This window comes from Nyctibius grandis, chromosome 3 (assembly GCF_013368605.1).
Source record: "Nyctibius grandis isolate bNycGra1 chromosome 3, bNycGra1.pri, whole genome shotgun sequence".
Lineage (NCBI taxonomy): Eukaryota > Metazoa > Chordata > Aves > Nyctibiiformes > Nyctibiidae > Nyctibius > Nyctibius grandis.
The window spans coordinates 12,612,527-12,635,360 of NC_090660.1; the positions used below are offsets into that span (position 1 = coordinate 12,612,527).

General features: G+C 41.2%; 1 protein-coding gene across 1 annotated transcript in view; it reads left to right on the forward strand.

Annotated features, from left to right (window-relative positions):
- Nucleotides 1–10,312: 10,312 nt before the first annotated feature.
- ELOVL2 (ELOVL fatty acid elongase 2) overlaps nt 10,313–22,834 on the forward strand; it is a 29,255-nt gene continuing 16,733 nt past the window's right edge. Inside the window, exons 1-2 of the mRNA XM_068396877.1 lie at nt 10,313–10,370; nt 15,733–15,920. Coding sequence (XP_068252978.1) covers nt 10,355–10,370; nt 15,733–15,920 — 204 coding nt within the window. The 5' untranslated portion in view covers nt 10,313–10,354. The remainder of the gene's footprint in view (nt 10,371–15,732; nt 15,921–22,834) is intronic.

Genomic DNA, 22,834 nt, shown 5'->3' on the forward strand with positions numbered 1-22,834 from the left:
AAGCCTTATAGTATCAAGAGTTAAAACCCAGTCTTTTGGAGGGGGAAGGAAAAAAGTTAGGAAGGTTGTTAGTTAGAAAGAGAGAATGAAAACACATACAGAAAGCTTTTACAGTTTGGTCTTCATTTTACATGACAATTTTTTAGGAAGGTGAACGTTAGGAAAGGCGAAAAGTAAATTTAATTTTTTTCCTTTCATTGCATTGGGTTATCATCTATTGCATTTCCTAAAACCATCTTATGTGCAAGAGAACTTTATCATTCCATAAGCTTTTGTTTCAAAGAAGCATCGGAGCAGTTGGCTATAGATTCACACCTGTAAAAACCAAGAAAAAAGTCAGCACTGAGATTGGATATTGCAGCTATAGATAAGGATGAGATGGATTACAGCCAAAGTGGGGTGTGCATCTGTGCTGTGGTTACAACTGGAGCACAGGCATGTTGTGTGAAAGACCAAGCATAAGTGGTCTCCTTGGGTTGGTCTCCCATCCTGAGGCGATCAGCTGAAGCCTTGCCTGGAGCTCAGAAAGCTGAAGCAGGTGTGTGCCCTGTTCTGCTCCAGGACCAACCACTGCAGGCAGGGAAGCAGAGCCCAAGAGGTGTTTTCCTTCCTGCTCCATCAGAAGCGATTCCCAGAAAGGGCAGGTTGACCCATAACCGTCAGTAACAACAGGTCTCGATGCAGAAATCAAAGGTGTTGAACCTCTGAGAGAAACGTGCACTTGACTTGTTTTTGATATGTCCTGCTAGCTTTCTGTTAGCATTCAGCACATTAACCTGGAGCTTGTGGTTGTTGCAGTATTTCAAACTCCCCGCTCTAGCTACACAGCTCTGCATGTGTATTTTTCCCCACTATGACTGACTTATGTGTGGCTGGAAACTGGGCCGAGATGCAGAAGGGAGATGATGGGGAAACATGCTACTTCTCCCACCACTAAGCCCTATTCTGCTCCTAGCACCCTCATCCGCTCATTTGTATTAAACTCAGTGACGAAGGTGCATCACTCCCAGCAGCACATTGCATCAGGCACCTGTCTTCGTCCACATGAAGAAAGGGAGCCCCTTGCACAGCGCACGCTGTTTTGGAGGGAGGGAATGAGCAAGCTCACCAAAGGGCTCTGCTTCCTCGGTGTGAGGGGGTACGAGTGCCACCTGAGCAGCACGGCAAAGGCTCTGCCTTTAGTAGGCCACCGTTTCTCTTAATGCTCTCTGTGAATAATACCCTGAGAGCCATAAGATGCCTAAGCAGGGGGTTAAGAGAGCTGTGTCCTTTGACTCTTATGTAGGCCACTCAAACTCACGCTCCACGGAGGAGGACACGGAAGCTTCTCAGCCTTCAAGCCACAAAGTCAGCTGCTTCCCTTTCACCTGAAGGAAAGCACTGTTATTTAAAATACTGGAGATAACACAGAAACAGATACCAAAGGATGGAGTTGGCGTTCTGCTACTAGCTGCTTTAGCAGAAAATGGGAATTAATTCAGGGCAGGTCTGTTGTAAGTCCCTTCTGGCCTTACTCTTTTCTGTGGAAGCCTCTAGATCTGCTCATGGGAGCTGTTGATTTGAGACTCTCTGCTGTTTCTCCACCCTGGGAAATGAGGAGGGATGTTTTCTGGGCCTACAGTTCCTATTGCTTTAATATTCCAGTCTGGTTTGGCAGGGAAACACCCACAAAAAGTACAATCAGCACAAGTGGAACTGCATAAAGGTGGCATTACTCACCAGAGGTATATGGAGACCACAGGGAAACGTGATTTAAGTGCACATTAGCCAAAAGACCAGTTTCTAACTCCCCAAAGAACAGAGGTATATTATCAAGAGGAAAGATTTCTGCTGAACTGTTGCAACCAACTCTGACAGGCAAAGACTATTTCAGTATTGAATATGAGCTCGGGATTATGTGAAATAATGAAGAAAACTGATACAGAATAAAAAGGCACTCTAAAACACTGTTCCTGAACGTTTGGGAGCAGCTGGTGGGAGAAACTAATTGAAGACCCTCACCCTTCTTTACAACAGAGCATGTTTAGGACCACCTGCCTGCCTGTACTCCAAGGAAAAAGCTGAAGATTTCAAGATTGCCACTGCTTAAATATATAGTGGCCGCACGTCTAAGCCTTCAGGCCCCGAAGAAGCCCTTTCCCTTCAGAGAGGTGTGCAGGTACCTTCCACAGACCTCAGCACACTGGGACTCACAGACAGGCTATGGGAGGCAGCACACAGAACTCCACTCTCCTTGCCATCAGGCAGCATAAGGGTGAGGAGAGATCTGGTAGCAAATTGCCTTTCCCTCTAAAGTTAGCCTGAGAATCAGTAGTCTACATAGTGTCACCGAAGCCACTACGCAGGGTGCCTTTGGAACCCAGAAATATCCCCCAAAAAACACTAGTGGGAGAAAAGAAGGGGTAGGAGGGGTTCATTGTGCATCAGATCCCTAGCACCCATCCTTGCAGTCTGCTACAGAGCACAGGCGTGCCAAGGATGCGGTTTCACAAGACGATGTGCTATTGTCCTGATTTTCAAACACTAACAGGCACAAGTGCTGCAGCCCTCAGTCCAAACTGGAGGGAGAAATATTTGTTCTGAATCCTCTTCATGGGCCTCGCAGAGAGATTCCTGTTCATTTTAAGATTTTTCTAGAAGCCCAGGCCTAATGAAGACAGCTTGCAGTAAGGGTAACTAATGAACAAAATGCTAACCAGTTTAGTTTGGGGTTTTGGGGGTTGTTTGTTTTTTTTTTTAAACCCACTGCAACTGCAGGATGGAAGCAGCAGTTTGAGTGATGCTTTTGTTTGTAGAGGTAAAGCAGAATGGCTTTGAAAATAAAAATACAGTAAATGTCTAACATTAAGTTGAAGCAACCCAAGAACTAAAAAAAAAAAAAAACAAACAACAGACTAGCATTTATGCTTTGAAGTTGCATTTTTCTGGATTACTTTTCAAAACTGCAGTTTAAATCTGACACATCTCGGCATCATGACACTAGATTTTTGCTTGGCTGAAGCACGTATCTAGGAAACTACATAGCCCTACAAAAATGCTGGCAAAGCAGGGGCAGATGTGAAGGAAGAACTAGAGGCTGCACATGGCTGTTTGTTGTCTTTATTCTTTCAGTCATTGAACTGCTTTTCTCAGGGTACCTGTGCTCAAAATTGAGAGCCCAGCTGCCACATGGTGGCTCCTAAATTCTCCAGGTGTTCGTGTTTCTAGTAGTAACAGCAACTGTTATTTCTGCACATAACTATACTGGTCTGAGCACCTAAACCCCAGGAGCATCCTTGAGCCATGCTTTCCTTGCCCCTCTGTCCCCTGTGGGACATGGTCTTCTAAGCCTGGATTTGAGATTGCTGCAGACAGACCAAAACTAGGTACCTGCAATGCCACCAAGCCCACTGCCTTGTCATTCCCATTAGTTCAATGCTTAGAGCCCTCACCTGTTGCATTGGAGACCAAGCTTCAAACTACATAAATTTAATATCTCACATCTTTTTGTGACTTCCCTAACCACTTGAACTGGCATGTGCCCCTAAATTTCTGAGCATAGTCAGCCAGGGAAAAATTGGAACTGACGTCATTCATCTCAATGTCTGGATTCTAGTCCCTGCTCAGACATACACTGAAATATTTCTTACAGAGACGAGAGCTGCAGTTGAAGAAATGAAGAAAAATATATTCCAGAGTTAACTGCTAGTCTAAGGCTCAGGGCAGATGGGGAATACAAGCTGAAAGCCCACTGACAGATTAGGCAAAGGGCAGGTGTGAGCACCGGTATCACAGGAGCACTTGGCACACTGGCTGCTGCTTGTGCACTTTCTTATCTTGGCTGTGTTTGCAAGGGAAAAGACTTGTGTAGGTACCCAGCTCCAGAAATGGTCACTGGCTGTAAGTTGCAAGCAGGAGGAGGCAGCCAGCTGCTTAGGTACCACCCTCCAGAACAGGAGCTCCCAGACCCTCTCCAAGCCCAAATGTCTGCACAGCACAGGGAGCCAGGTACCCAGGTCTTGTGCCTTGCATAGGGAGCTTGGACATCTCCCTTGGGACCATGAAGCTCATCAAGACACCTCAGCATCACGAACCACAACACTACACCCCAGACCTCTCTGAAGATTTAACTCTTCATTGCAATATACGTTTGAGTAGAGAGAATGCAGAAGTAAAAGTCAAGATTAAATTGAAGAAATTCAGTTTGCCTGTGTAAGTAGCATCTTGTTAGCATGCTCCTGGTAACTTAGACAAGTCAAATGTTCTGCCTCAGGGTTGGTGCAGATATTGCTGGCAGCCTACCCCTTTCCTGCAGGCATTGCTAAGCCACATGGTGAATTTCTCTGAATAGCAATAAAATAAGGGAACTTTTACACACAAGAGCCTTCACGTCAAAATTACAGGAACACAGGACAGAGACACTATATATTTCAGGAAAAAAACCCCACAACTTATCTGTTGTTCAAAGTCAAGCCACCTAAACAGCCCAAATGCAGTAACTGCTGAAGACAAAACCTCTGGCTGCGTTTAGCTGTGTCTTTCGGTGCTTACCAAACTTTACATCCTTTGATTAATTTTTCATATCAGAAATTGCTAGCTGGTCTTCTTATTGAGGAAGCCACTAAAAACATAGCGTTTTCCTGCAGGTAGTGTAACCTGAGCAGCTACTGAGGCAAAATCTGTGAGCCTCCCTTTCCTTTGCAGCCACCTTCCCTTTATCTTTTCACCCTCAGTAATACCATCATCAACTCAGCTTTCTCTGCAGTGACTAAATCAGCACAGGAGAAGGTGTTCAGCAGTTTTGGCTGTAATCACTGTTCAAACAGCTGTTCTCAATCCCCTCTAGAGAAAACCAGCCTGTTTATTTGATGAGTCAACTCCCCCACTGACTTACTCCATCAGATAACAGGCAGGCGTGCAAGCTACCAGCCTCGCTCAGGATGCCAGTGTGCAGTCAGTAATTTCCAAATACATGCAAAAATAACCCTCAGCTGCAAAGATATTACCCTCTTTGTCACAAGAAGTGCTGAATTTGATAATATCAACTGGAAAATGTCCAGACATTTGCACATATGCATGCAAGTTTTATTAGTGGAACAGAGCATATATTGCATCGTATGAGAAAATAATAGGAATGAAATATTCATCCCCCGTTTCAGCCATTCTGGAGCCAACACTACGGATTCCCAACATTTCTCTAGTATTTGTATATCCAAATATGTGCAGTCATCTAAAATCAGTTTCTTTAAACATGTTGATAAATTCAGATTAATTCCAGTACTGCTTAGTCACTGACTGTTTATGGAGCAGAAATCTTCAGGGAATTAAGGAAAAGTAAAAATCACCATATAGAAGATACATATACTATCGTTGTTTCAGATATCGCATTTACTTCCAGGAGCTGTATTGAAGAGCAGAGGCTGGCACCTATTTCTGGTTTTTGTCTGAAGCCTGAAATGAGATCTCTTTATATACAGAGTATTATAATTCCTGTATGGCTGTATAAGAACAAGCAACAAATTAGCTTGGATTTTTGAGATACTGAATGACATTCAAGGCCTCTGCATGGAAAAAAAAACCCACTAAGGTTTCCAAATAGCATAAGTAAGATTGAAGGCAGTTCACTCATTTGCAGGAAGTTTATTTCAGAAAGCTATTTGAAATCCACATAATCAAACAAAAAGCCTCACAAACATACCTCAGAGTGTATGTGTATATTTAATAATTGCCTTTTATTTGTCTTTTAATCACAGTTATTGTTTGTAACAGTACTCTATGGATATGAAGAACATTTTGAATATGAGTTCTTCATCCCAGCTCAGAAAAGCCTGGCACCATTGTCTCTGAATTTCAAGGATCCTTTAATTTTAGAAAAACTATCCTTAGACTAACACGGGTTACAGAGACCCCATATGCCTGTGGGCAAATTCTCCTTCTGAAGTGTTTGCGACTGCAACCACTAGGACCTAGGACTTTTGGTGGGCTCCCTAACCCATTGGTGGTCATTCCTGGTCCCAAAAGATCAAACAAGTTACTTTGGCTATAAACTCCTTGCTCCTAGACTGTGGTATTAATTCACTAAAGTAATAGCTGGGGGATTTTTGAAGATTGCCACTGGGAATAATAGCTGACAAGGACAAGCATCCACTTGTTTCTGTAAAAGAAAGCAGGTTTTTCATGTTTATAGTGGATCCAGGTAGCCTTTTTATAGCTATATAAAGAGAAATTTAAATCACTTGAGGCAGTGTTATCAGCAGGCAGTACATAATGCCTAAAGACCGACCATTGGTATTTTGAGAAATCAAAGGCATTTTGGACAAGTCAAAGGTATTTTGATACCTGCACTGTTTAGATAGCATGTACATAATTTTTGCATTGCTTATACTACTTTTACTATTAGGAAACCAGTAGACATTGGTCTCTCAGTGAAAACCAACTCTGACAAAGGTATATAAGCATAGAATGAGAAGTGATTTTTTTTGCCATACAAGCTGACCTTGAAATAGCGTTTTAAGTGCAATCAGCATGAAAACAGTAATTCACATATGCACACCATGCTACTTATTCACTTATTTCTATCTCCATTTCAAAAAACCTGAAACTCATTAGAGAGCTTTATGTTTCTTTATCATCATTGGCTTTATCCTCCCTCCCCATCTTTCCATTTGGGTGATTTGATTTGCTCAGATAACTGCATGTCTTTTTCATAGGCGTAGGTAAATAGATCTTCCACAAACCTGTCCGAAATCCTGCCAAACTGTCAGCATTGCCAATGCCCAGAACAATGTCCTGTACAACAGAAGGAAAACATGAAATACATGTTAATCTTTAGCCTTGTAACTCAAATACCTTCGTTGATAAAGGCTATTACAGCGATTTGCCAGAGAGAACCGAGTTGTCTGAGCATGTGGTTTTGTCCAGGCTGTTTTTGTTTGCTTTTCTTTAGAAATACAACAGATCATGTTGAGCAAGACATTTGCATCTAATCTGCCTAGAGGCACTATTAAGGACATGTTCTAAAACCCAGAAATATAGTCTGGTCTCTTGTAACGGTGTTGACAGGAAGGTAACAAGACGAGTCACACAAAATGACCTACCTTTTTTAAAGGTAGAATTTTTTTTTTTTTTCCATACTATTAGTACTAGTATCAGGTATATAAACAAATGTCTTGTCTTTAACAACCTTGTAAATCTGTATCTTGTAAATCTCTATTTTTCTTCCAGTAAACTGTCATCATTCAGCCCACACCCAAGGCTAAACAGTAACAGTTTTTCTCTCACCCAATGTCCTTTCCTCGAATGAGGAAGGAAATTGGGAAAAGGAGGGAGACTCATGGGTTAAATTTAAACAGTTTTAATAAAATAAAGAAGCCAATATCAATGGTAATACAAAACAGACAAAATTATACTTAGCTATAGAGTGCTGGCAAGCCACTCCAGAGATAGCAATTGTTAATAAGTTTTTTTTATTTAAAAAAAAAAAAAAAAAAAAAAAAAAAAAAAAAGAAGAAAGCAAAAACAACCCCCACCCCTCTCCAGCAGCTTTCCCTTTTATAGTGACCCTGATGTTAATGATATGTAATACACCTGTGGGCCAGCCTGGGTCAGCTGCCCTGGCTTTCACTGCTAATGGCCTTGATCACCGTGGCTGGCCACAGACTGAAACAAAATCTAACAGAAACTTGATTCCATAAATTTTATCCCCATGAAATCAGGATACTAAGATAAGCTGTAAAAAAGCTAAAAGGGAGGCAAATGCTGGGACATTTTAAAGAAGTATATTTATTTCTTCTGCTTCACCTCTTAGAAAAATTTCTATTCTCAAATTACCAATGAAAGCAAACGAGGCACTAAATTATCTAGTGCTGATTAAGATAGACCTGAACAGGGTTGGGAGCTGATACAAGTCCCCACTGTGTCATTTAAACACATTCATAAGGAAGTAGATTTAACTTTAGATTGGCTCATCTATTCAGCATGCTGTCTCCTCATCCTAGCCAGGTGTAAGAGATCAACTGTCACAAGTCGGATCAATGAAAACAGTAACCTATGCAAAAAGCAATCTTGGTATATTTTGCAGACGACACCAACTTAGGTGGGAGTGTTGATCTGCTTGAGGGTAGGAAGGCTCTACAGAGGGATCTGGACAGGCTGGATCATTGGGCTGAGGGCAACTGTGTGAGGTTCAACAAGGCCAATTGCTATGTCCTGCGCTTGGGTCACAACACTCTCTACAACTACCTGAAAGGAGGTTGTAGCGAGGCAGGTGTCGGTCTCTTTTCCCAAGTAACAAATGATAGATAGAACGAGAGGAAATGGCCTCAAGTTGTGCTGGGGAGGTTTAGATTGGATATCAGGAAAAATTTCTTCACCAAAACAGTTATCAAACATTGGAACAGGCTGCCCAGGGAAGTGGTGGAGTCACTATCCCTGGAGGTATTTAAAAGACGTGTAGATGTGGTGCTTAGGGACATGGTTTAGTGGTGGAGTTGACAGTGTTAGGTTTACAGTTGGACTCGATGATCTTAAAGGTCCTTTCCAACCAAAATGATTCTACGATTCCATTTTTTTCAAGTCTTCATTCTGCTCTTTCTCCTTAATAATTGTTCTACAATTCTAATTCCTCCGTCTAACAGTTAGAAAAATTCAGTCCCTACTTTCCATTTCAATGCAGTCGAGAGTAGATTTGTCTACAGTATTTTAATATAAAAGGAATATACATGGTTTATTATTTTGTTCTTGACATGTAAGATTAGTTTATATAATGAAAGCATGAAAGCAAGTAGCCTTGCATGCTCATTCCTACAAGTCACTTGAATCCATTAAAGTATTTTTGCAAAGCAGTCTGTTAAGTCTAACCACAAAACCATCAAGCACAAGTAGCTCCGTTTCAAATCAATGCAGCAGGTGAGCACATCACAGACAAACAGCAGTGTGGCATTCCCCAAATGGCAGTACCTTCATCGTGAAATAACAGCAGAAAAATGGCATAGCTCAAGGATATAAAAATGGAAGCAGATCTTTTGCACAGGTCCTGCACCTGGAAACGGAACCATCTCCTATGACAGAAGCCATCCTTATGCTGCTAAGGAAATTGTCTGAAATTGAGAAAACGCCTTTCTCCAGGGGCAGTAGTCAGGATCGTTTCCTCTCTGCTGCAAAGTATGAGAAATCTTTTTGTATCGTGAATCATCACCTTCATCCTCTCCTTTTTTCAGAACAAGTCCTTTATTATTTTATTAAAAAAAAATATATATATATATATATACACTTTTAGTTTCAGGGGTTGCTGGGTTTTTCTTTAAGATGAGATGAACACAGCAGCATCTTGCAAAGACAGACCTTTACGGCCTGGGATGCTGCAACACTGTTGCTGCCGCATATTCACACAAAATCTGTCCTCTTTGAACATCCTGAGGACCAAAATATAAGAAGGGAAGAAACACAAGGGGCTTGGGAGTGCCAGGAACTTCTCCCTGCCCAGACCAAAATCCAGCCCCAGCAGGGGAATGCAGAGGCCAGGGCTGGACCTGCCAGGGTACAAACGTGGCTCTTCACAAGGCAGATCTCCTAATGGTGACTGCAGCCCAGGCTGGTGTGGAGATATCTGGCATTCAAAGGCGCATGCAGCCCTTGGCAGCTCTTGCCCTGTGGAGGTGCTCAGAATCACTCTGTGTCTTTCTCCTCAGCTTGGCTGCATTTGCTCAGTACTGAAATTAATTCATCAAGCACAGCAGGGCATTGTTGGAAGGAGCAGAGGAAGATCCTGGCTGACCTCAGGCTTGTGGCAAAGAGTTGTTCAGGCACCAGCATGCAGGAGGCCACTGCCCAGAACTGGAGTCTGGGAAGAAGTATTTTGGAGAGGCCACCACATCTGACTGAGGGAAGGACTGTGTTGATCATGGCTTAGCTCCCAACTCAATCACAAACAGATACAAACTTGCTAAACCTGCCAGCTTAGCTGCTTTGTTGACTTAGACCTCAAAACAATATCTCTATAACGTAGCCATCCTCTTCCTCCCTCCCTACATGGCCTGAACTTCATTACCAGAGGTTTGGGTTCTCCTGCAGACTTTTTTTAGGAACTCAGTTCCTGATTTAGAGAAATCTCAGTTGGCTCAGCCCCCGTTTCCTTCTTTAAGAGTAAAGCATTGAGCTATTCAGCTGGTGTGCTGACGTTTAGTTTTTTTCAGTAGACATGATATTGTGTATTTTGGAAATACTTGAGCATGACATGCTCTTTGCCAGTTTATTGGGTTTTTTAAATTGTATTCTCTGTGTGAGCCATGAGATAATCTTTGTCACATGTCCTTTTTATATTTTTTAGGAGCACCTGAAAGCTTTTGACCATGAAGTAAACGCGTTTGTGGACTATATGTTTGGACCTCGAGGTAAACTGCTTTATCTACAGCCCTTTTAGGAAATAATACCCATCTAGATTACTACTCAAAAATGTTCTAATAAATAGAAGCAGTCAAAATCTTCTATCTGAATAGTTTCTCATTGAAAAATGTGGACTAAGCAGAATCTTAGTGTTTGCAGGAACGCACCATTATTGTAGGAAATCTATCAATGCACTGCATTTATAGAAAGCCAATAGATTTTTGACTGTTTGACATAGTATTATGTGTAATACAAATTAAAACCAATCACAGATTATACTGAATGTAAAAGAAGAAATGAAACTGAACTTTTTTTTTGAAACTTAAATAGAATCTCTAGATTTGAGAGTCCTTTTTTTCTGAGAATATAAAAGGATTTAAGTTTTACATCCTAATGTAGATTAAAAAAATTGAAAGCCTGGGTTTTTCTGAAAGTGGAAGATCTGTTTTGGGACTGATTCTCATTTATAATCCAGTTATTGTTTGGTCCAGCTGCCTATCAGCCTAATTCAGAAGGATGCTCAGAGCAAAAGCAAGAAGGCTTTTAGCACCCCGCAGGATCACATCCAAAATTTCAGTAAACCAATAGAGGAGGTGGGATAACAGTTGCATCTTTTACTTCCTATTCTTGCTTTCTAAAACAGTTTGGACAAGAATAACTTTAATAACTGTAGCTTGGAGATGCCTCATGCTTTGTTAGGACTGAAACAAGTAATAAAAAAAAAAAAAAAGAGTTAGGACTGCAGAAATGCTCTGGCAAGGTGAGGACAGAACACCAAAGTCAGGGCTAAGAGAGCCAAGCAACTAGAGGAAAGGGGTAAGACAGGAGCTTAGACAGCAGACAGCCTTCAGAGAAGGTCTCTGTAAGGCCATCTCGCTGCTGGTGGGGCTGGGATTAAACACTGAACTTCAGGAATAGCTTTGCAAACTTGTCCCCATGGTTAAATCCAGAACTGCTGCCCATGTGGACGGACATATGCTTATGCATTCTCATTTTGTTGCAAGAATGTGCTCCAGGTCCCATAAACAGTTCTTGCTTAATTAGGAGGTCAAGGGAAATACAGCTGTAGCATTCTTAAAACCAAGAAATTCTCATTTTTCTTAGCTGATTGGATGGCTACAAAATCTTTTCCATCATCTCTGCCATATATGCGAAGCTTGAAAGAAAGATTTCTGATGAAGAAACACTGAACAGCTTGGGAACTGCAGCAGAATTAATTAAAACAGAATAAGTTTTATTAACGGCTTCTACAGTAGTGCATTTTAATATTAACAAATCAATGTGATCACAGGCCTAAAAGTACTAGTATTTTTTTTCAAATGGACGTGATGTTCTCCTTCATTCCTCTTTCCTCATTGATCCAGAACAAATTGCTTGAAGGAACGAACTGTAGTTAATTCAATACAGAATACCACACAGATCCCTTTGGGCTTTTAGAAAGCACTTTAATTAAACAAGTATTATTTGCATTACTTGCCAAGTACATCACCATCCCTCTCCAGACATCAATGCTGAAGATAGCATTTGTCCATGCCTCTTCTCTATGATCTTTAATTTAACTGGTGGTATAATGACAGAGTATCATTTATTTCGTGAATAACAATGTGTTTATACACATAAATAATTCACAATAAACTGCACACTGTTTTAAATTGGATGGAATGACCCCAACAAATGAAAATCTAATGAATTCTTAGAGCTTCCCCAAACATCTAAAACCAACAAACCGTTCCCCTTCTTTCTCTCCACCAATTTTCATTCACTGTGCACACTTCATTCACCAGCAAGATGGCTTAAAAGGATAGATAACAGTACTCTATTATTTTAAAAATCAATCCCTTATTTATGGTTTATATTTTAGGTGGTAACTCCTGAAATCCTGGTATCACTATACTGGTTTTAGTCATCATTACCAGATGTGGCTGAGAGCACAAGAGGAGACAGAAAGCCACACGCTAGTTCCCGGAGGCAATCTCTGCTCACGTTAGTAGTACCGGGTTAACACAAGCTGCAGTACTGCACTACTAGAATAAGGGGTGTACTATCAAAGATCTGAATTTTATTTATACACAGGCATATTTGGTGCCTTTCTTCACTGGTGTCAGCTGAACTTTATATACAAATTTACTGCAATGTTTGCTTTTGAACCAGCAGAGCAAGTCCTTTGAATCACGGAATAGAAGCCATACACATGCCCATCAGTTGCATCCCTTAATAAGAAGTGGTCTGTACAATATGGTGTTAGTCCATATAATTCTGGATAGGAGATTATCTAGGCTGAAGGCAAAATGAGGAACAGTGAAAGAGCTATATTGTTCTGTAAGAGAGCCTTTTTCCAGGGTCGCCTTCATATGCAGAGCATTGTTTGGTGTTACACAAAACTAAGGAATATTGAATTGCAGGAGATAAATCTAGTTAATTGGTTGCTTGGTTTTTCTGTGAAAGAAACAGAGGTGGTCAAGAATAGAAATATTTTAATAAAATTATAATAAAGTAATAAGCACTCCTCCTCTCCTCAATTGAGTACGAACAGTAGCATGGCATTGGTGCAAAACCATCTACCCCCTGCATCTAAAAAGGTCTGAAGCTACTCAGACACCAACTGGCCATAGCTATAGAAGAACTTAAAATGTTTCTAAACCTCTCTGATAAAAGCCTGATACCTTTAAAGAGCCTGGCAGGCCTGCCACTCATTTCAAAGGAGCCAAGATTTCACCCCAAGGGTCTGGCACATCTTGTCATCACGTGATCGTGAATGAGCTTATTCACAGAGCGATCAGACCTTGTGGGCGCCTGCTCCTTCCCTTGCTGTAGTCCAGCACTTTCACACTGTGGCTTTATTCACTCTCTTGGTCTCAAATTCAGATACTGTGTGGGTTCAACATTGTAAAATTAATCCTTTCTCCTGTTGACAGCACACCTTTTAGTACTTGAACGTGGAGATTGAACCATCAGTCAACAGAAATACTTTTGATCTCTCCTTCTTCCGATAACTGTTTTTGAAATACACTCCCTTTCCTCTCTCTTCCTGCCACATAAAAACCTCCCTCTTCTTGTCATTCAGGGATAAGTGTAAGTGGAAACAAAATAGTCACATTCGTTGGCTGCTGTTTATAAACCACTTTCTGCCAATAACTGCCTTACCCTTCAAGGTACCAAGGTCGGGGTGGAAAATAATCAGTAAGGGTACACGTTCTAATAATTTCTTTTGAAATGGAAATAGTATAGATCTTAAAAATACTCAACATGCTGACCTGAACAAAAACATCAGTTCTGCTTTTGTGTGGATCAGCCCACACGCTTGTGGCCACTGACAGCAGAGCAAAAACTTTCTGAGAGCGTACTAGGACAACATTTAATGCTGTTTAGTTTAATTTGTATTCTTATCTCTTCCAATTACTTTTCATCTTTGAGCAAATATGCCGTTTCTTTATCTACTTATGCCAGCTGGCTTTTGTGCAAGTAACCTTTATGCACTAAGTGTTGCAATCCTTGGATGGGGAGACCCTTGTTTAGATAGCAGCCTTGCTGACATAACTGCTTTCTACATCTTCATTTAGGATACCAATTAGATAAATTAAATCCCTATGCTCCTAAAACATACACTAGATCAACACTTACATGCACAACTTTTACCTGTCCTATGACTCCTGTGTCCTCTTCAGAGCCTGTATGGGAGGATAACCTGTTTGGAGCCCCTATGGGAGCAGAATCCCCTCAAAAACATCCATTCCCCAGAGCTTCACACGTGGGTTGTGAACTTTAAGAGGGCTGTTGGAAGTGGTTTACTCTAGCACTGAGGTGATCTTAAATAGACATTGAGATCTAAAGACAGAAAACAGGTGTTCTACCTTGGTATTGCACAGTAAAGCAAGGCCAACCTAAAGGAAGGATGGTGCTTGGTCATAGATGGTTGTGCTGTTGTGACTGCTTTAATCCTACACCTCTCCTCTCCTAGAGGTTTTTGAGAGTTCAGAAGGGAGAGTCAAAACCAGGAGAGCGCTGGACTTCCCTGGTAGCTTAGGTCTGGTTGAGTGTCTTTCCTGCAAAAGAGCTAACATCCCATGCAGAGCCCAAATCCAACAGATCAGTGTTATAGCCACTACAATGGAAGCAAGGTGAGAAGTAGAGGGAGTCTATAATGAGAAAGCAAGCTGATGTTCATAGCCCTGTTCATAAGCCGATTACTCTCACTTAAAATCTCACTTTACGTATACCTGTATGCACATATTTCTGAGGAAAGAATAGTCAGAAAGAATACAGTACAGCAAAATTATCAGTAACAGTTTGTTAAATGCTTGGGCACACTTGGTTTGTGCATCATCCACTGCCCAGTCCTTTCCAAATTCAACACAGGTGGAAAAATAGTAAAATGATTTTTCATGCACTGTGAATACCTTCGCTTCTTTTACAATTTTTAACATAATCTTGGTCTTTGTAAAAAATAAAGTAATTTTAAAGAGTTTCTAAAAGCAGAAAGAAATACTGTGATCTGCACAATAGCTTCTCGCTGACTTGTTTCTTCACTTACTCCATAAATAGTGACAGATTTAGAGCAATCTTTTTGAAAAATTTTGCTCCATCTTGAAATAAAAAAGAAAACACGCTCCTTTCGCTCCTGACATGCAGTTGCTCATAGGACAATGAAGCGGTGCCTCCAGATCGGCATATAGGATTAGGCTTTGCTCATGTACACTGGACTATGTGATTACTGCCAATGGGATTACTTGTGTGAATAAGGCAAGCAGGATTTGACCTTAATATTTCATTCCAGGACCAGGCAAATGGGACAGAAACTCTGAGAAAGCAAGCCCTTGCCCTGCCAAATGTCTTTGATAACCTTTGATAAGCAAAGTAAACATTTGATATTTGTCTTTCATATTTAATGTTTCTGAAAAAATCCTCCCCTTGTACAAATGTTCTCTAGCAAATGTTACATACCTTCATACTTATATGGCAAATGCAGAATTAAAATAATATATGAGCTGGCAACTTTACATGCATACTTTCTATTTAATACTATCTGCAAAGTGTCCATTGAGCAGATTAAGATATGATTTAATTAAATATTAAGTTAAAACATGAAATTAGATTTTTAAAAGCATTTTCTTCTTTTTCCTGTTGAAAGAGATTTAAGTGACCTTAAATTATTCGGGAATTCCATGCAGTTTTCAGCACACATTCTCTGAATTAGCATGCAGGTTTTGGGGGGGGGCGGGAGGGTAAAAGCAATGGATAGGTCTTGTGAGCAAAGTATGGCAGATTCCCTTTCATGCTTTTAGCAGACTTTTTTCAGAGTGTGATCTGCCTTACTTTAGCAATATTTCACCATAGCCTTCTTAATTGCCTGTTGCATGTGTTTCTTTTCAGATACTAGGGTTAGAGGATGGTTCCTTTTGGACTCTTACCTTCCCACATTTTTCCTCACTGGAGCATACCTACTCTGCATATGGCTGGGCAACAAGTTCATGAAGGATAGGCCTCCTTTCTCTCTCAGGGCTCACCTCATTGTATATAACCTTGGGATTACACTGCTCTCCTTATACATGCTTGTAGAGGTAAGTGTTCTTCCATGCAGCGTGGCCAAGAAAGGTGAGCAATATACAGTTTTTAGCGGAAATATCTTAGCAACAGATAGTTTTGCTAGGAAATTTAACATCAATAGCAATGTAAATTTAAGATCAAGAAAACTCCCTTAGCAATTGGACAGTAAGTTGTACAATACCTTCTCAGCTTACATATCTTGGAATGTTTTAGCTGTCCTTCCTGAGCTACACTCCACACCTGGGAACAGCTGTCTGCTACCAGGACAGTGTCTACAAGCATGAATTTGAATCTGCAGCAGACACTCAGCTCAAGCATGCCCATACCTCATTCTTCAGCACCCACAAATGTGCCCATGGACTGGGTTTTATTTGTATGACTGTCTATGGAATGATTTTTCTTCTACGTACAAATGTCCAGGCTTAAATGTGAACAGATTTATAGATAAGAGTAAGTACTGATTTATTTACTGCATTGGCAATTCAGTGTTATTTTTCTGCTCTCCTGACCAAGAAGCTTTCCTCATATGGTCAGATAGTAGGAGACAGATGTTAAAAAACTGCCACTTCAGCCAAAAGCAAGTGCTGTACGACGTGGAGGCTGAATACAGTCACACAGATTATTTCCCAAGTACTTACCAAGAAGGAACATGCTCACAGAAATCAGGATCCATTCAGAACAAGAAGAGAGGTTTGAATGAATCTGACAGTTTGGGAACAGCAGAGGATTCAAACAGTGCTGTTCAGCAGACATGTGTGTTTTCACCTCCCCAGTGGGTAGCAGAAGCCAAAAGTCACTATTTTGATATTATTTGTGAACTCCACATTCTCAGCCTTGTGATAACTGAGGTACTTTTAATATTAACTGTTAACATTCACCACTTGTGGCCCTAAAAAACAAACACTAAAAGACAAAAATGACAAACCATTTTCTGACTTGGCTTAAAAAGTGACCCTGGGCATGAGAAGCCCTGGCTGAAGAACATGCTTGATATCATGGTGTGACCCACGGAGGTGTGAGCTGACATTGCTGCCTTGCCTGCACAGCCTCACAGCTTTTCTTGCTCCCTGGGCTCCCGGCCACAACAGCATTTTCCACGAGAAAAACAAGGACTGACTGTTCTGTCAGCTGGACAAGAAGCTTTGCAGAAGCCAAACAGGACCCCAAATATTTCAAGTTTTAAATTAATTTGAGCTAAACACCAGGTGACTGGCCTGGTCGAAAGCCTGAACAGCAGTTTAGGTTTGTGCCTTCGTGCAAAGGACCCATTGTGCTACACAGAGCTTTGTCCTGGTCAAAGCTCCAGCTGGCGTCAGCGGTTGCTGTGGGTGTCAGAGAGTGCAGGATCAGGCCAAGAGCAAAGGAGAAACCAGCACAATTGCTGGAAGGTTTGATGACTCCGTACTGATTGTCCTCCAGAATTTAAATTATCACTTTGATGTTTAAATCCCCATTTTGCTTGAGGGTATGCAGATAACTGTCTTCAGCAGCAGGACTCAGCGAAAAGGATTAACTGAATAGAAAACAAAAATACTGCTCCTTTCCTCTTACAGGCTGATTTGGCCTGCCACAAGTAAATGAATTAACAGAGAGAATTTTAGCAGGTCTCACTTACATGAATGAAGAAAATTTGGTTTTTGCCGCCTTCACATCCTTGTAGGAATTGTGTTGAGCCAGCTCCCATTCCGCAGCCTCACTGCCCTGTCCTTCCTGAGGCTAACTTTGCTGCAGATGATCACCGGGTTGCCTTAGTCCTCAGATTAGTCCCTTTAGACCTTGATCCTGTAGCTGGAGGCTGCTGATTTATGCCTCGCAGACTACAGTTGGGCATGTCTGGCAGTGGCTCGTAGCTCCACGTTCTGCGTTTTTCGGGAACCCCAGGGACATCACGACTGATCTGCACCGCCAGCTGTTTTACTGCAGATTTCACTCTTAGCTCTGGACTGTCAGCCAGGCTGGTTTTACACTGTACAAAACACTCTTCCATAATAGTGGCTCTGTATTTTTTTCATAGTCCACTTGCTTGGTTCCTATCACAGCTTCTCCTGTGAAGGAGCAGAATGGAAGTTAAGAGCTGCAGACCTACCTGAGGTAGCTTGCACATCCCTGCTGAAGGAAAACAGGCAAATGGGAGACCAGAAATAATCTTCAGTACTCAATAAAGTTATGGTGAATCAACATTTCAGAAAGTCTCATTTTCAGAGCTTCTCTCTGGCCCTTATTCTCTCTGTCTTTTATGGACAGTAAGCTCTTTAAGGCAAGAGTTACCTCTATTTAGACCATTCTGCACAGTGATTTCTTACGTAAACACAGCTGAACCCTCCAGTGAGTATGATTCAGGATTAATTCCTAGTTAGAGACATCTGTAACAGTTGTCTTATTCCTCCATCCTCCCACTGTACCTGAAGCCCTCTGGTCTCTGTAACAGAGATAAATCACAAAAAAAGAAGCTCTATAATAGAGACAAACCACCAAAAAAAAAAATCCTAGTTATTGGCATTGTTCTTTTTCTCTCTTCTTGGTTTTGTTTATAAGGTGCCACACACCTTTTCTTGTGATAGCTCCAGAATGGAGTGGGTGCTTCTTAGACATTCAAAAGAAAAATATCCTCTTTCTTTTGAATGAGATATCTCCAAATGCAGACTGTTCCACATGATGGCTTTAATGAGAAACATGGTAAATCAGCTGATGGGGTACCTGTGCTGCAATTCTTCATCTCCTCACCTTCATCTCCTGACCTAGTTTAGCTGTCCCTTGACTACAGCTGATCTGTACAACCTCAAGGCAAGAAGACAAAGATTATAGCAAGGAGTCATAATAAGAGGGCTGTTTTTAAATCTCCAAGGGCAGATTCCACTTTTGAGCCAGAGCTCCATGCGCTGCATCATGGGCATGAAGTATCCGGGAGCTGATTTTAGCTCCATAAGCTTTGAGGTCAACCAGTCCCTAAGGTACTTGAAGGAACAGCTCCAGGACAACTCTAATATGTGCCACTAGCATAAGGTCAGATACCCCTACTGTCCCTGAAGGACAATATCTAAAGAAAAACATCTCTGCCCAGCTGCCCTCATCCTACTGAGATGTCTCAAAATTTTTGTGTCAAGAAAAAGTTAGGTGTCTTTGAAGGCCTCCCAGAAGGGCAGTTTATTAGACCTTAATTTAGACTTCTGACTTAGTCAAATGGATTTACTTGAAGTCGTCAAAGGCACTTACTTCTACCCATTAAATATAATGGAGAATTGGGGCACTTGGTTTTGGAGCATGGCTTTTTCAGGTACCTGAAGCTTAGACACAAGTCCTGTGCTTAAATTAGGCAGGCTGCAGGTGCACTGCTGAGAGGCCAGAAGACCATTCCCTCCACCCCTGCAACTACAAGAGAAACCTGCATCAGAGGTTTGTTATTGGTTGTGTACTCTTCTGTACCATTAAGTGTTCATAGACCCAAATCAAGTCTACTGATCCAACAATTTCTAGTAACATTGCCAACAATCTGCATAAATAAATACAACCACCATTTTATTTTAATAAAAATCAAAACTTTTAGCAATTTCACAAGAGAAAAACATGCCTTTCCTCTACACAAATCTCTGCCTGAGATCCTAAAACTACCTATGAACAGAAAACCAGCTTACTGTGAAAAGCAATCAGGTCTTTGCATACTTCAAAAATATTTCATGTGCAAGTCAACTCACAAACCAGGGATGCAGTCTCAGGTGCCAGAAGCTAAGATAAGGTTTTGAAGTTCGCCACAGTATAAAACTGTCACAACTCCAATGATAAATTAAAACTGGAAACAAAGGAGACCAGTGCTGATCTCTGAATTGTGAAATTACTCAGGTGAGGATACTCACTCGTTAACAGGGAGAGACAATCTCTACCATGGTCTTAGGCTGCTTTCCCCAGCAGCAAATATCACTTCTATCCTATTTAAATTAAGTCTCAGCTAGTCATCAAGCTCTCACCCAAGTCCTTTTGTTGATCAGGCACTGAGAAAACCAGGACACTGGCACCATCTGGGTCAGATTAAAAAGGAGATCTAGAGATATGTGTCATTAGCATAGGGGTGGCGTGATGTCTCAAGACGCCTGTATCCCCAGGTAGCTTCACAGGTTTATTACAAATCCATAGGATTTGTAAGCAAGCAACCACATCCATGTGGAGAAGCAAGACTTGCATGTGAGGACCCTTAAATTCAGAGCAAAGGGGAAAGAGCAGAACTGGACAAGTATTGCAAACCCAGTGCATTAACCTTTTTAGTGAAGCCAGAAGAAGAGTCTTTTACCTTACAGAATAAAAGGAGTTAGTTATCTTCACTTTACCTGTTTCTAGGAGCTGAAAATTCACCCCACAGTAAGTCCAGTTTCTGAATTACAGTCATGACTTGCAGGATCCATGGGTGCCAAGACAATGTGAGGGTTCCCAGGAGTACCAGAATTGCCTTCTCTGTATCCTCTGATAGCAGGGAAAGGTCAGAAGCACAATGCTGGCATCATCAGGGCTACCAGGCACTGTTTTTTAGCCCTACACATTGCAACTGTGATTACATCTCACAAATTACTAGAAAGCCCAGTATAATACCGGAATGTGGGATAACAGTGGGCAAAATGAAGGGAACAATCCAAAAATAGAAGGAGCACTTAAACTCTGTTTTATTCTATTATTATAATGGCTGACATCAGAAAGATTTGCTTCCTAACTATGCAAGTGTTAAAAAGATGGAGCTTGAGTAGCAGAAGTTCTAAGCAAAGTTTTAAGAGTGCTAGTGATGAGGAAAGGCAAAAAAGACATAGATCCTAGCTGATTTGAACTGTCCTGGAATTTTACTATAGAAATCCAATTTCAACACAATGATTTTTTTTTAAGATTGTAATAAGTGATTGTTTACTCCTTCATTTATTGTTCAGAAGTTAGCAAATGTAAATGTACCAGAGAAGTAAGGAATGATCCCAGATCCATCAGGATTGGTGCTTGAGGTGAAGGCTTCCTTTGAAGTAATTCTTTAATTAGGACAGAAAGTCTGTCTTAACCTTGGGGGAGCAAGAGAAAAAGAACAAAGTGAGAAACCAGAAGAGATCAGGTGCACTTTTCTATCATTTGGAAGAAGGGAGAAGTGAGGGGAAAAAAAAACACTAGACAGCAAAGGGTCACTGAGAATACAGTGTAAAGCAGTGAAGCATAAGGACAAAAGCAAACAGTTTTTTTAAGCAAGAACTTTGTCTTAGTAGAGTTAAATTCCCAGGTGTTCTTCTATCTTAATCAAATAATTTGTTTGGAGAGCTGAGGAGCTGACTTTGCTGTCCTTGCCTGCAGTTCTTCTAGCTGGACATGTTGTCCTCACTTCTCAGTTTTCATCCTCTGAGTTCTCCATGTCTTTCTTACTGACCTTTCTGAGCTCTGCATTTAGGTAGAACATTTAGCCTGTTCATCGAAAAGGCAGTGCTCTGGATCTCACCTGCATATTCAAATAGAATTCAGTAGGACTTTATTGGAAATCAAGAGTAAAAATTCACATGGTGAGGTTTTCCACATGTGCAAAGCTTCTTATACCATCACTGGTACCACAAAGTAATATACAGGAGGTATTCAGAACAGGAGATGTAATCAAAGATTCACGGAAAATAAGCCTAGAAGGGATTTCTTTTAGCCTATTCCACTATCCCAGACAACAGCAACACACAAAGGAATTATCATTCGTAACTCAGTTCAAGTCATTTTGAAGTCATTAGTTCACTAATCCTTCCAGCAGTCCCCCTTTTTCCTCAAAGGGTATTAAATGGAACTGGCTGGGAGTTTATCAACAACATGGCTTTGCATTTGAAAGAGTTTTTGTTGACAAAAAAAAATCAGACATTTATCAAAACTTCATTTGGGAAGGGGCCTCTTATTTTTGTCACTGTGATATGAACTTTCTGACCTCAAAATAAGAAGAAAGCATGGGACCACTTACTTCCTCCGCTCTGGAATAACCCGTATCCTTCTAGTTAGGATAAGGGATCCGATATAGAGCCCAGCTGTACATATTGCAGGTCAGGATAGCAAACCCCGGTCGGTGTATTACAGAATTAGCCAATCTTTTCTGCAGGACACCATGCATGCAATTATTGGACCTCTAACTAGACCCATGGAGAGATGAAGAGCCTCACCAAGGAGAAGCCCAAAGCATTACATTTCTGTCCCCATGAAAAATATCTCAACTGCATCATAAAGAGGGACAACAAAATATTTTAATTGTGTAAAAACCTTGTGGGGTATTTCCTGTTCAGCACCTGTTTCTTGTTTGGTACAACACTGCTACTAAGTTGTTATATCTGGGAAAACTGAGGCACTGACCAAGTGGCAGGGCTGGGACTAGGCTCCTGGAATCCCCCAGTCCTGGGCTGAACAATCTAAATCTAAATCTAGCCCACGCTGCTTCCCTGTGGGGTTTGTGGTCCTGCCACACTACAGCTTACTGGAGATCTTCAAGACACAAGAGCAGCAATCCGGAAACACAGGCTGTTCTGCATCTCAGCTATCCATCTAAAGTCTGGGATCATACCACAATTCTTGAAGGCTTGTTTGAAAATAGGCAACCTGTGTGGAGAGATATTCTTCAACAAATACTATTCACAGGTGATTTTACAGTTGAATGTCCTAGCCAGAAAACCTGCCTGAAAGCTTTCTAGGTATTTTTAAAGAGTGATTTAATGATAAATCAAGGATTATTAACAGTACCTCCCTCTATTCATCTACTTATTATGTAGAAGTGCAATAGCCTCAGTAGCATTGTAGCATGCTTTCACCCCAGCCTCTTGGGGATAAGGAAGACAATTCAGATGTTGCAGGCTTGTGGAACTAATCCATGTTGCAGTCAAGGAGCAGATTCCTCCCTTTAAAAACTAAAAAGGGAAAGTCAGGTGAGATGATGAATACCTGGCCTCTGATAATC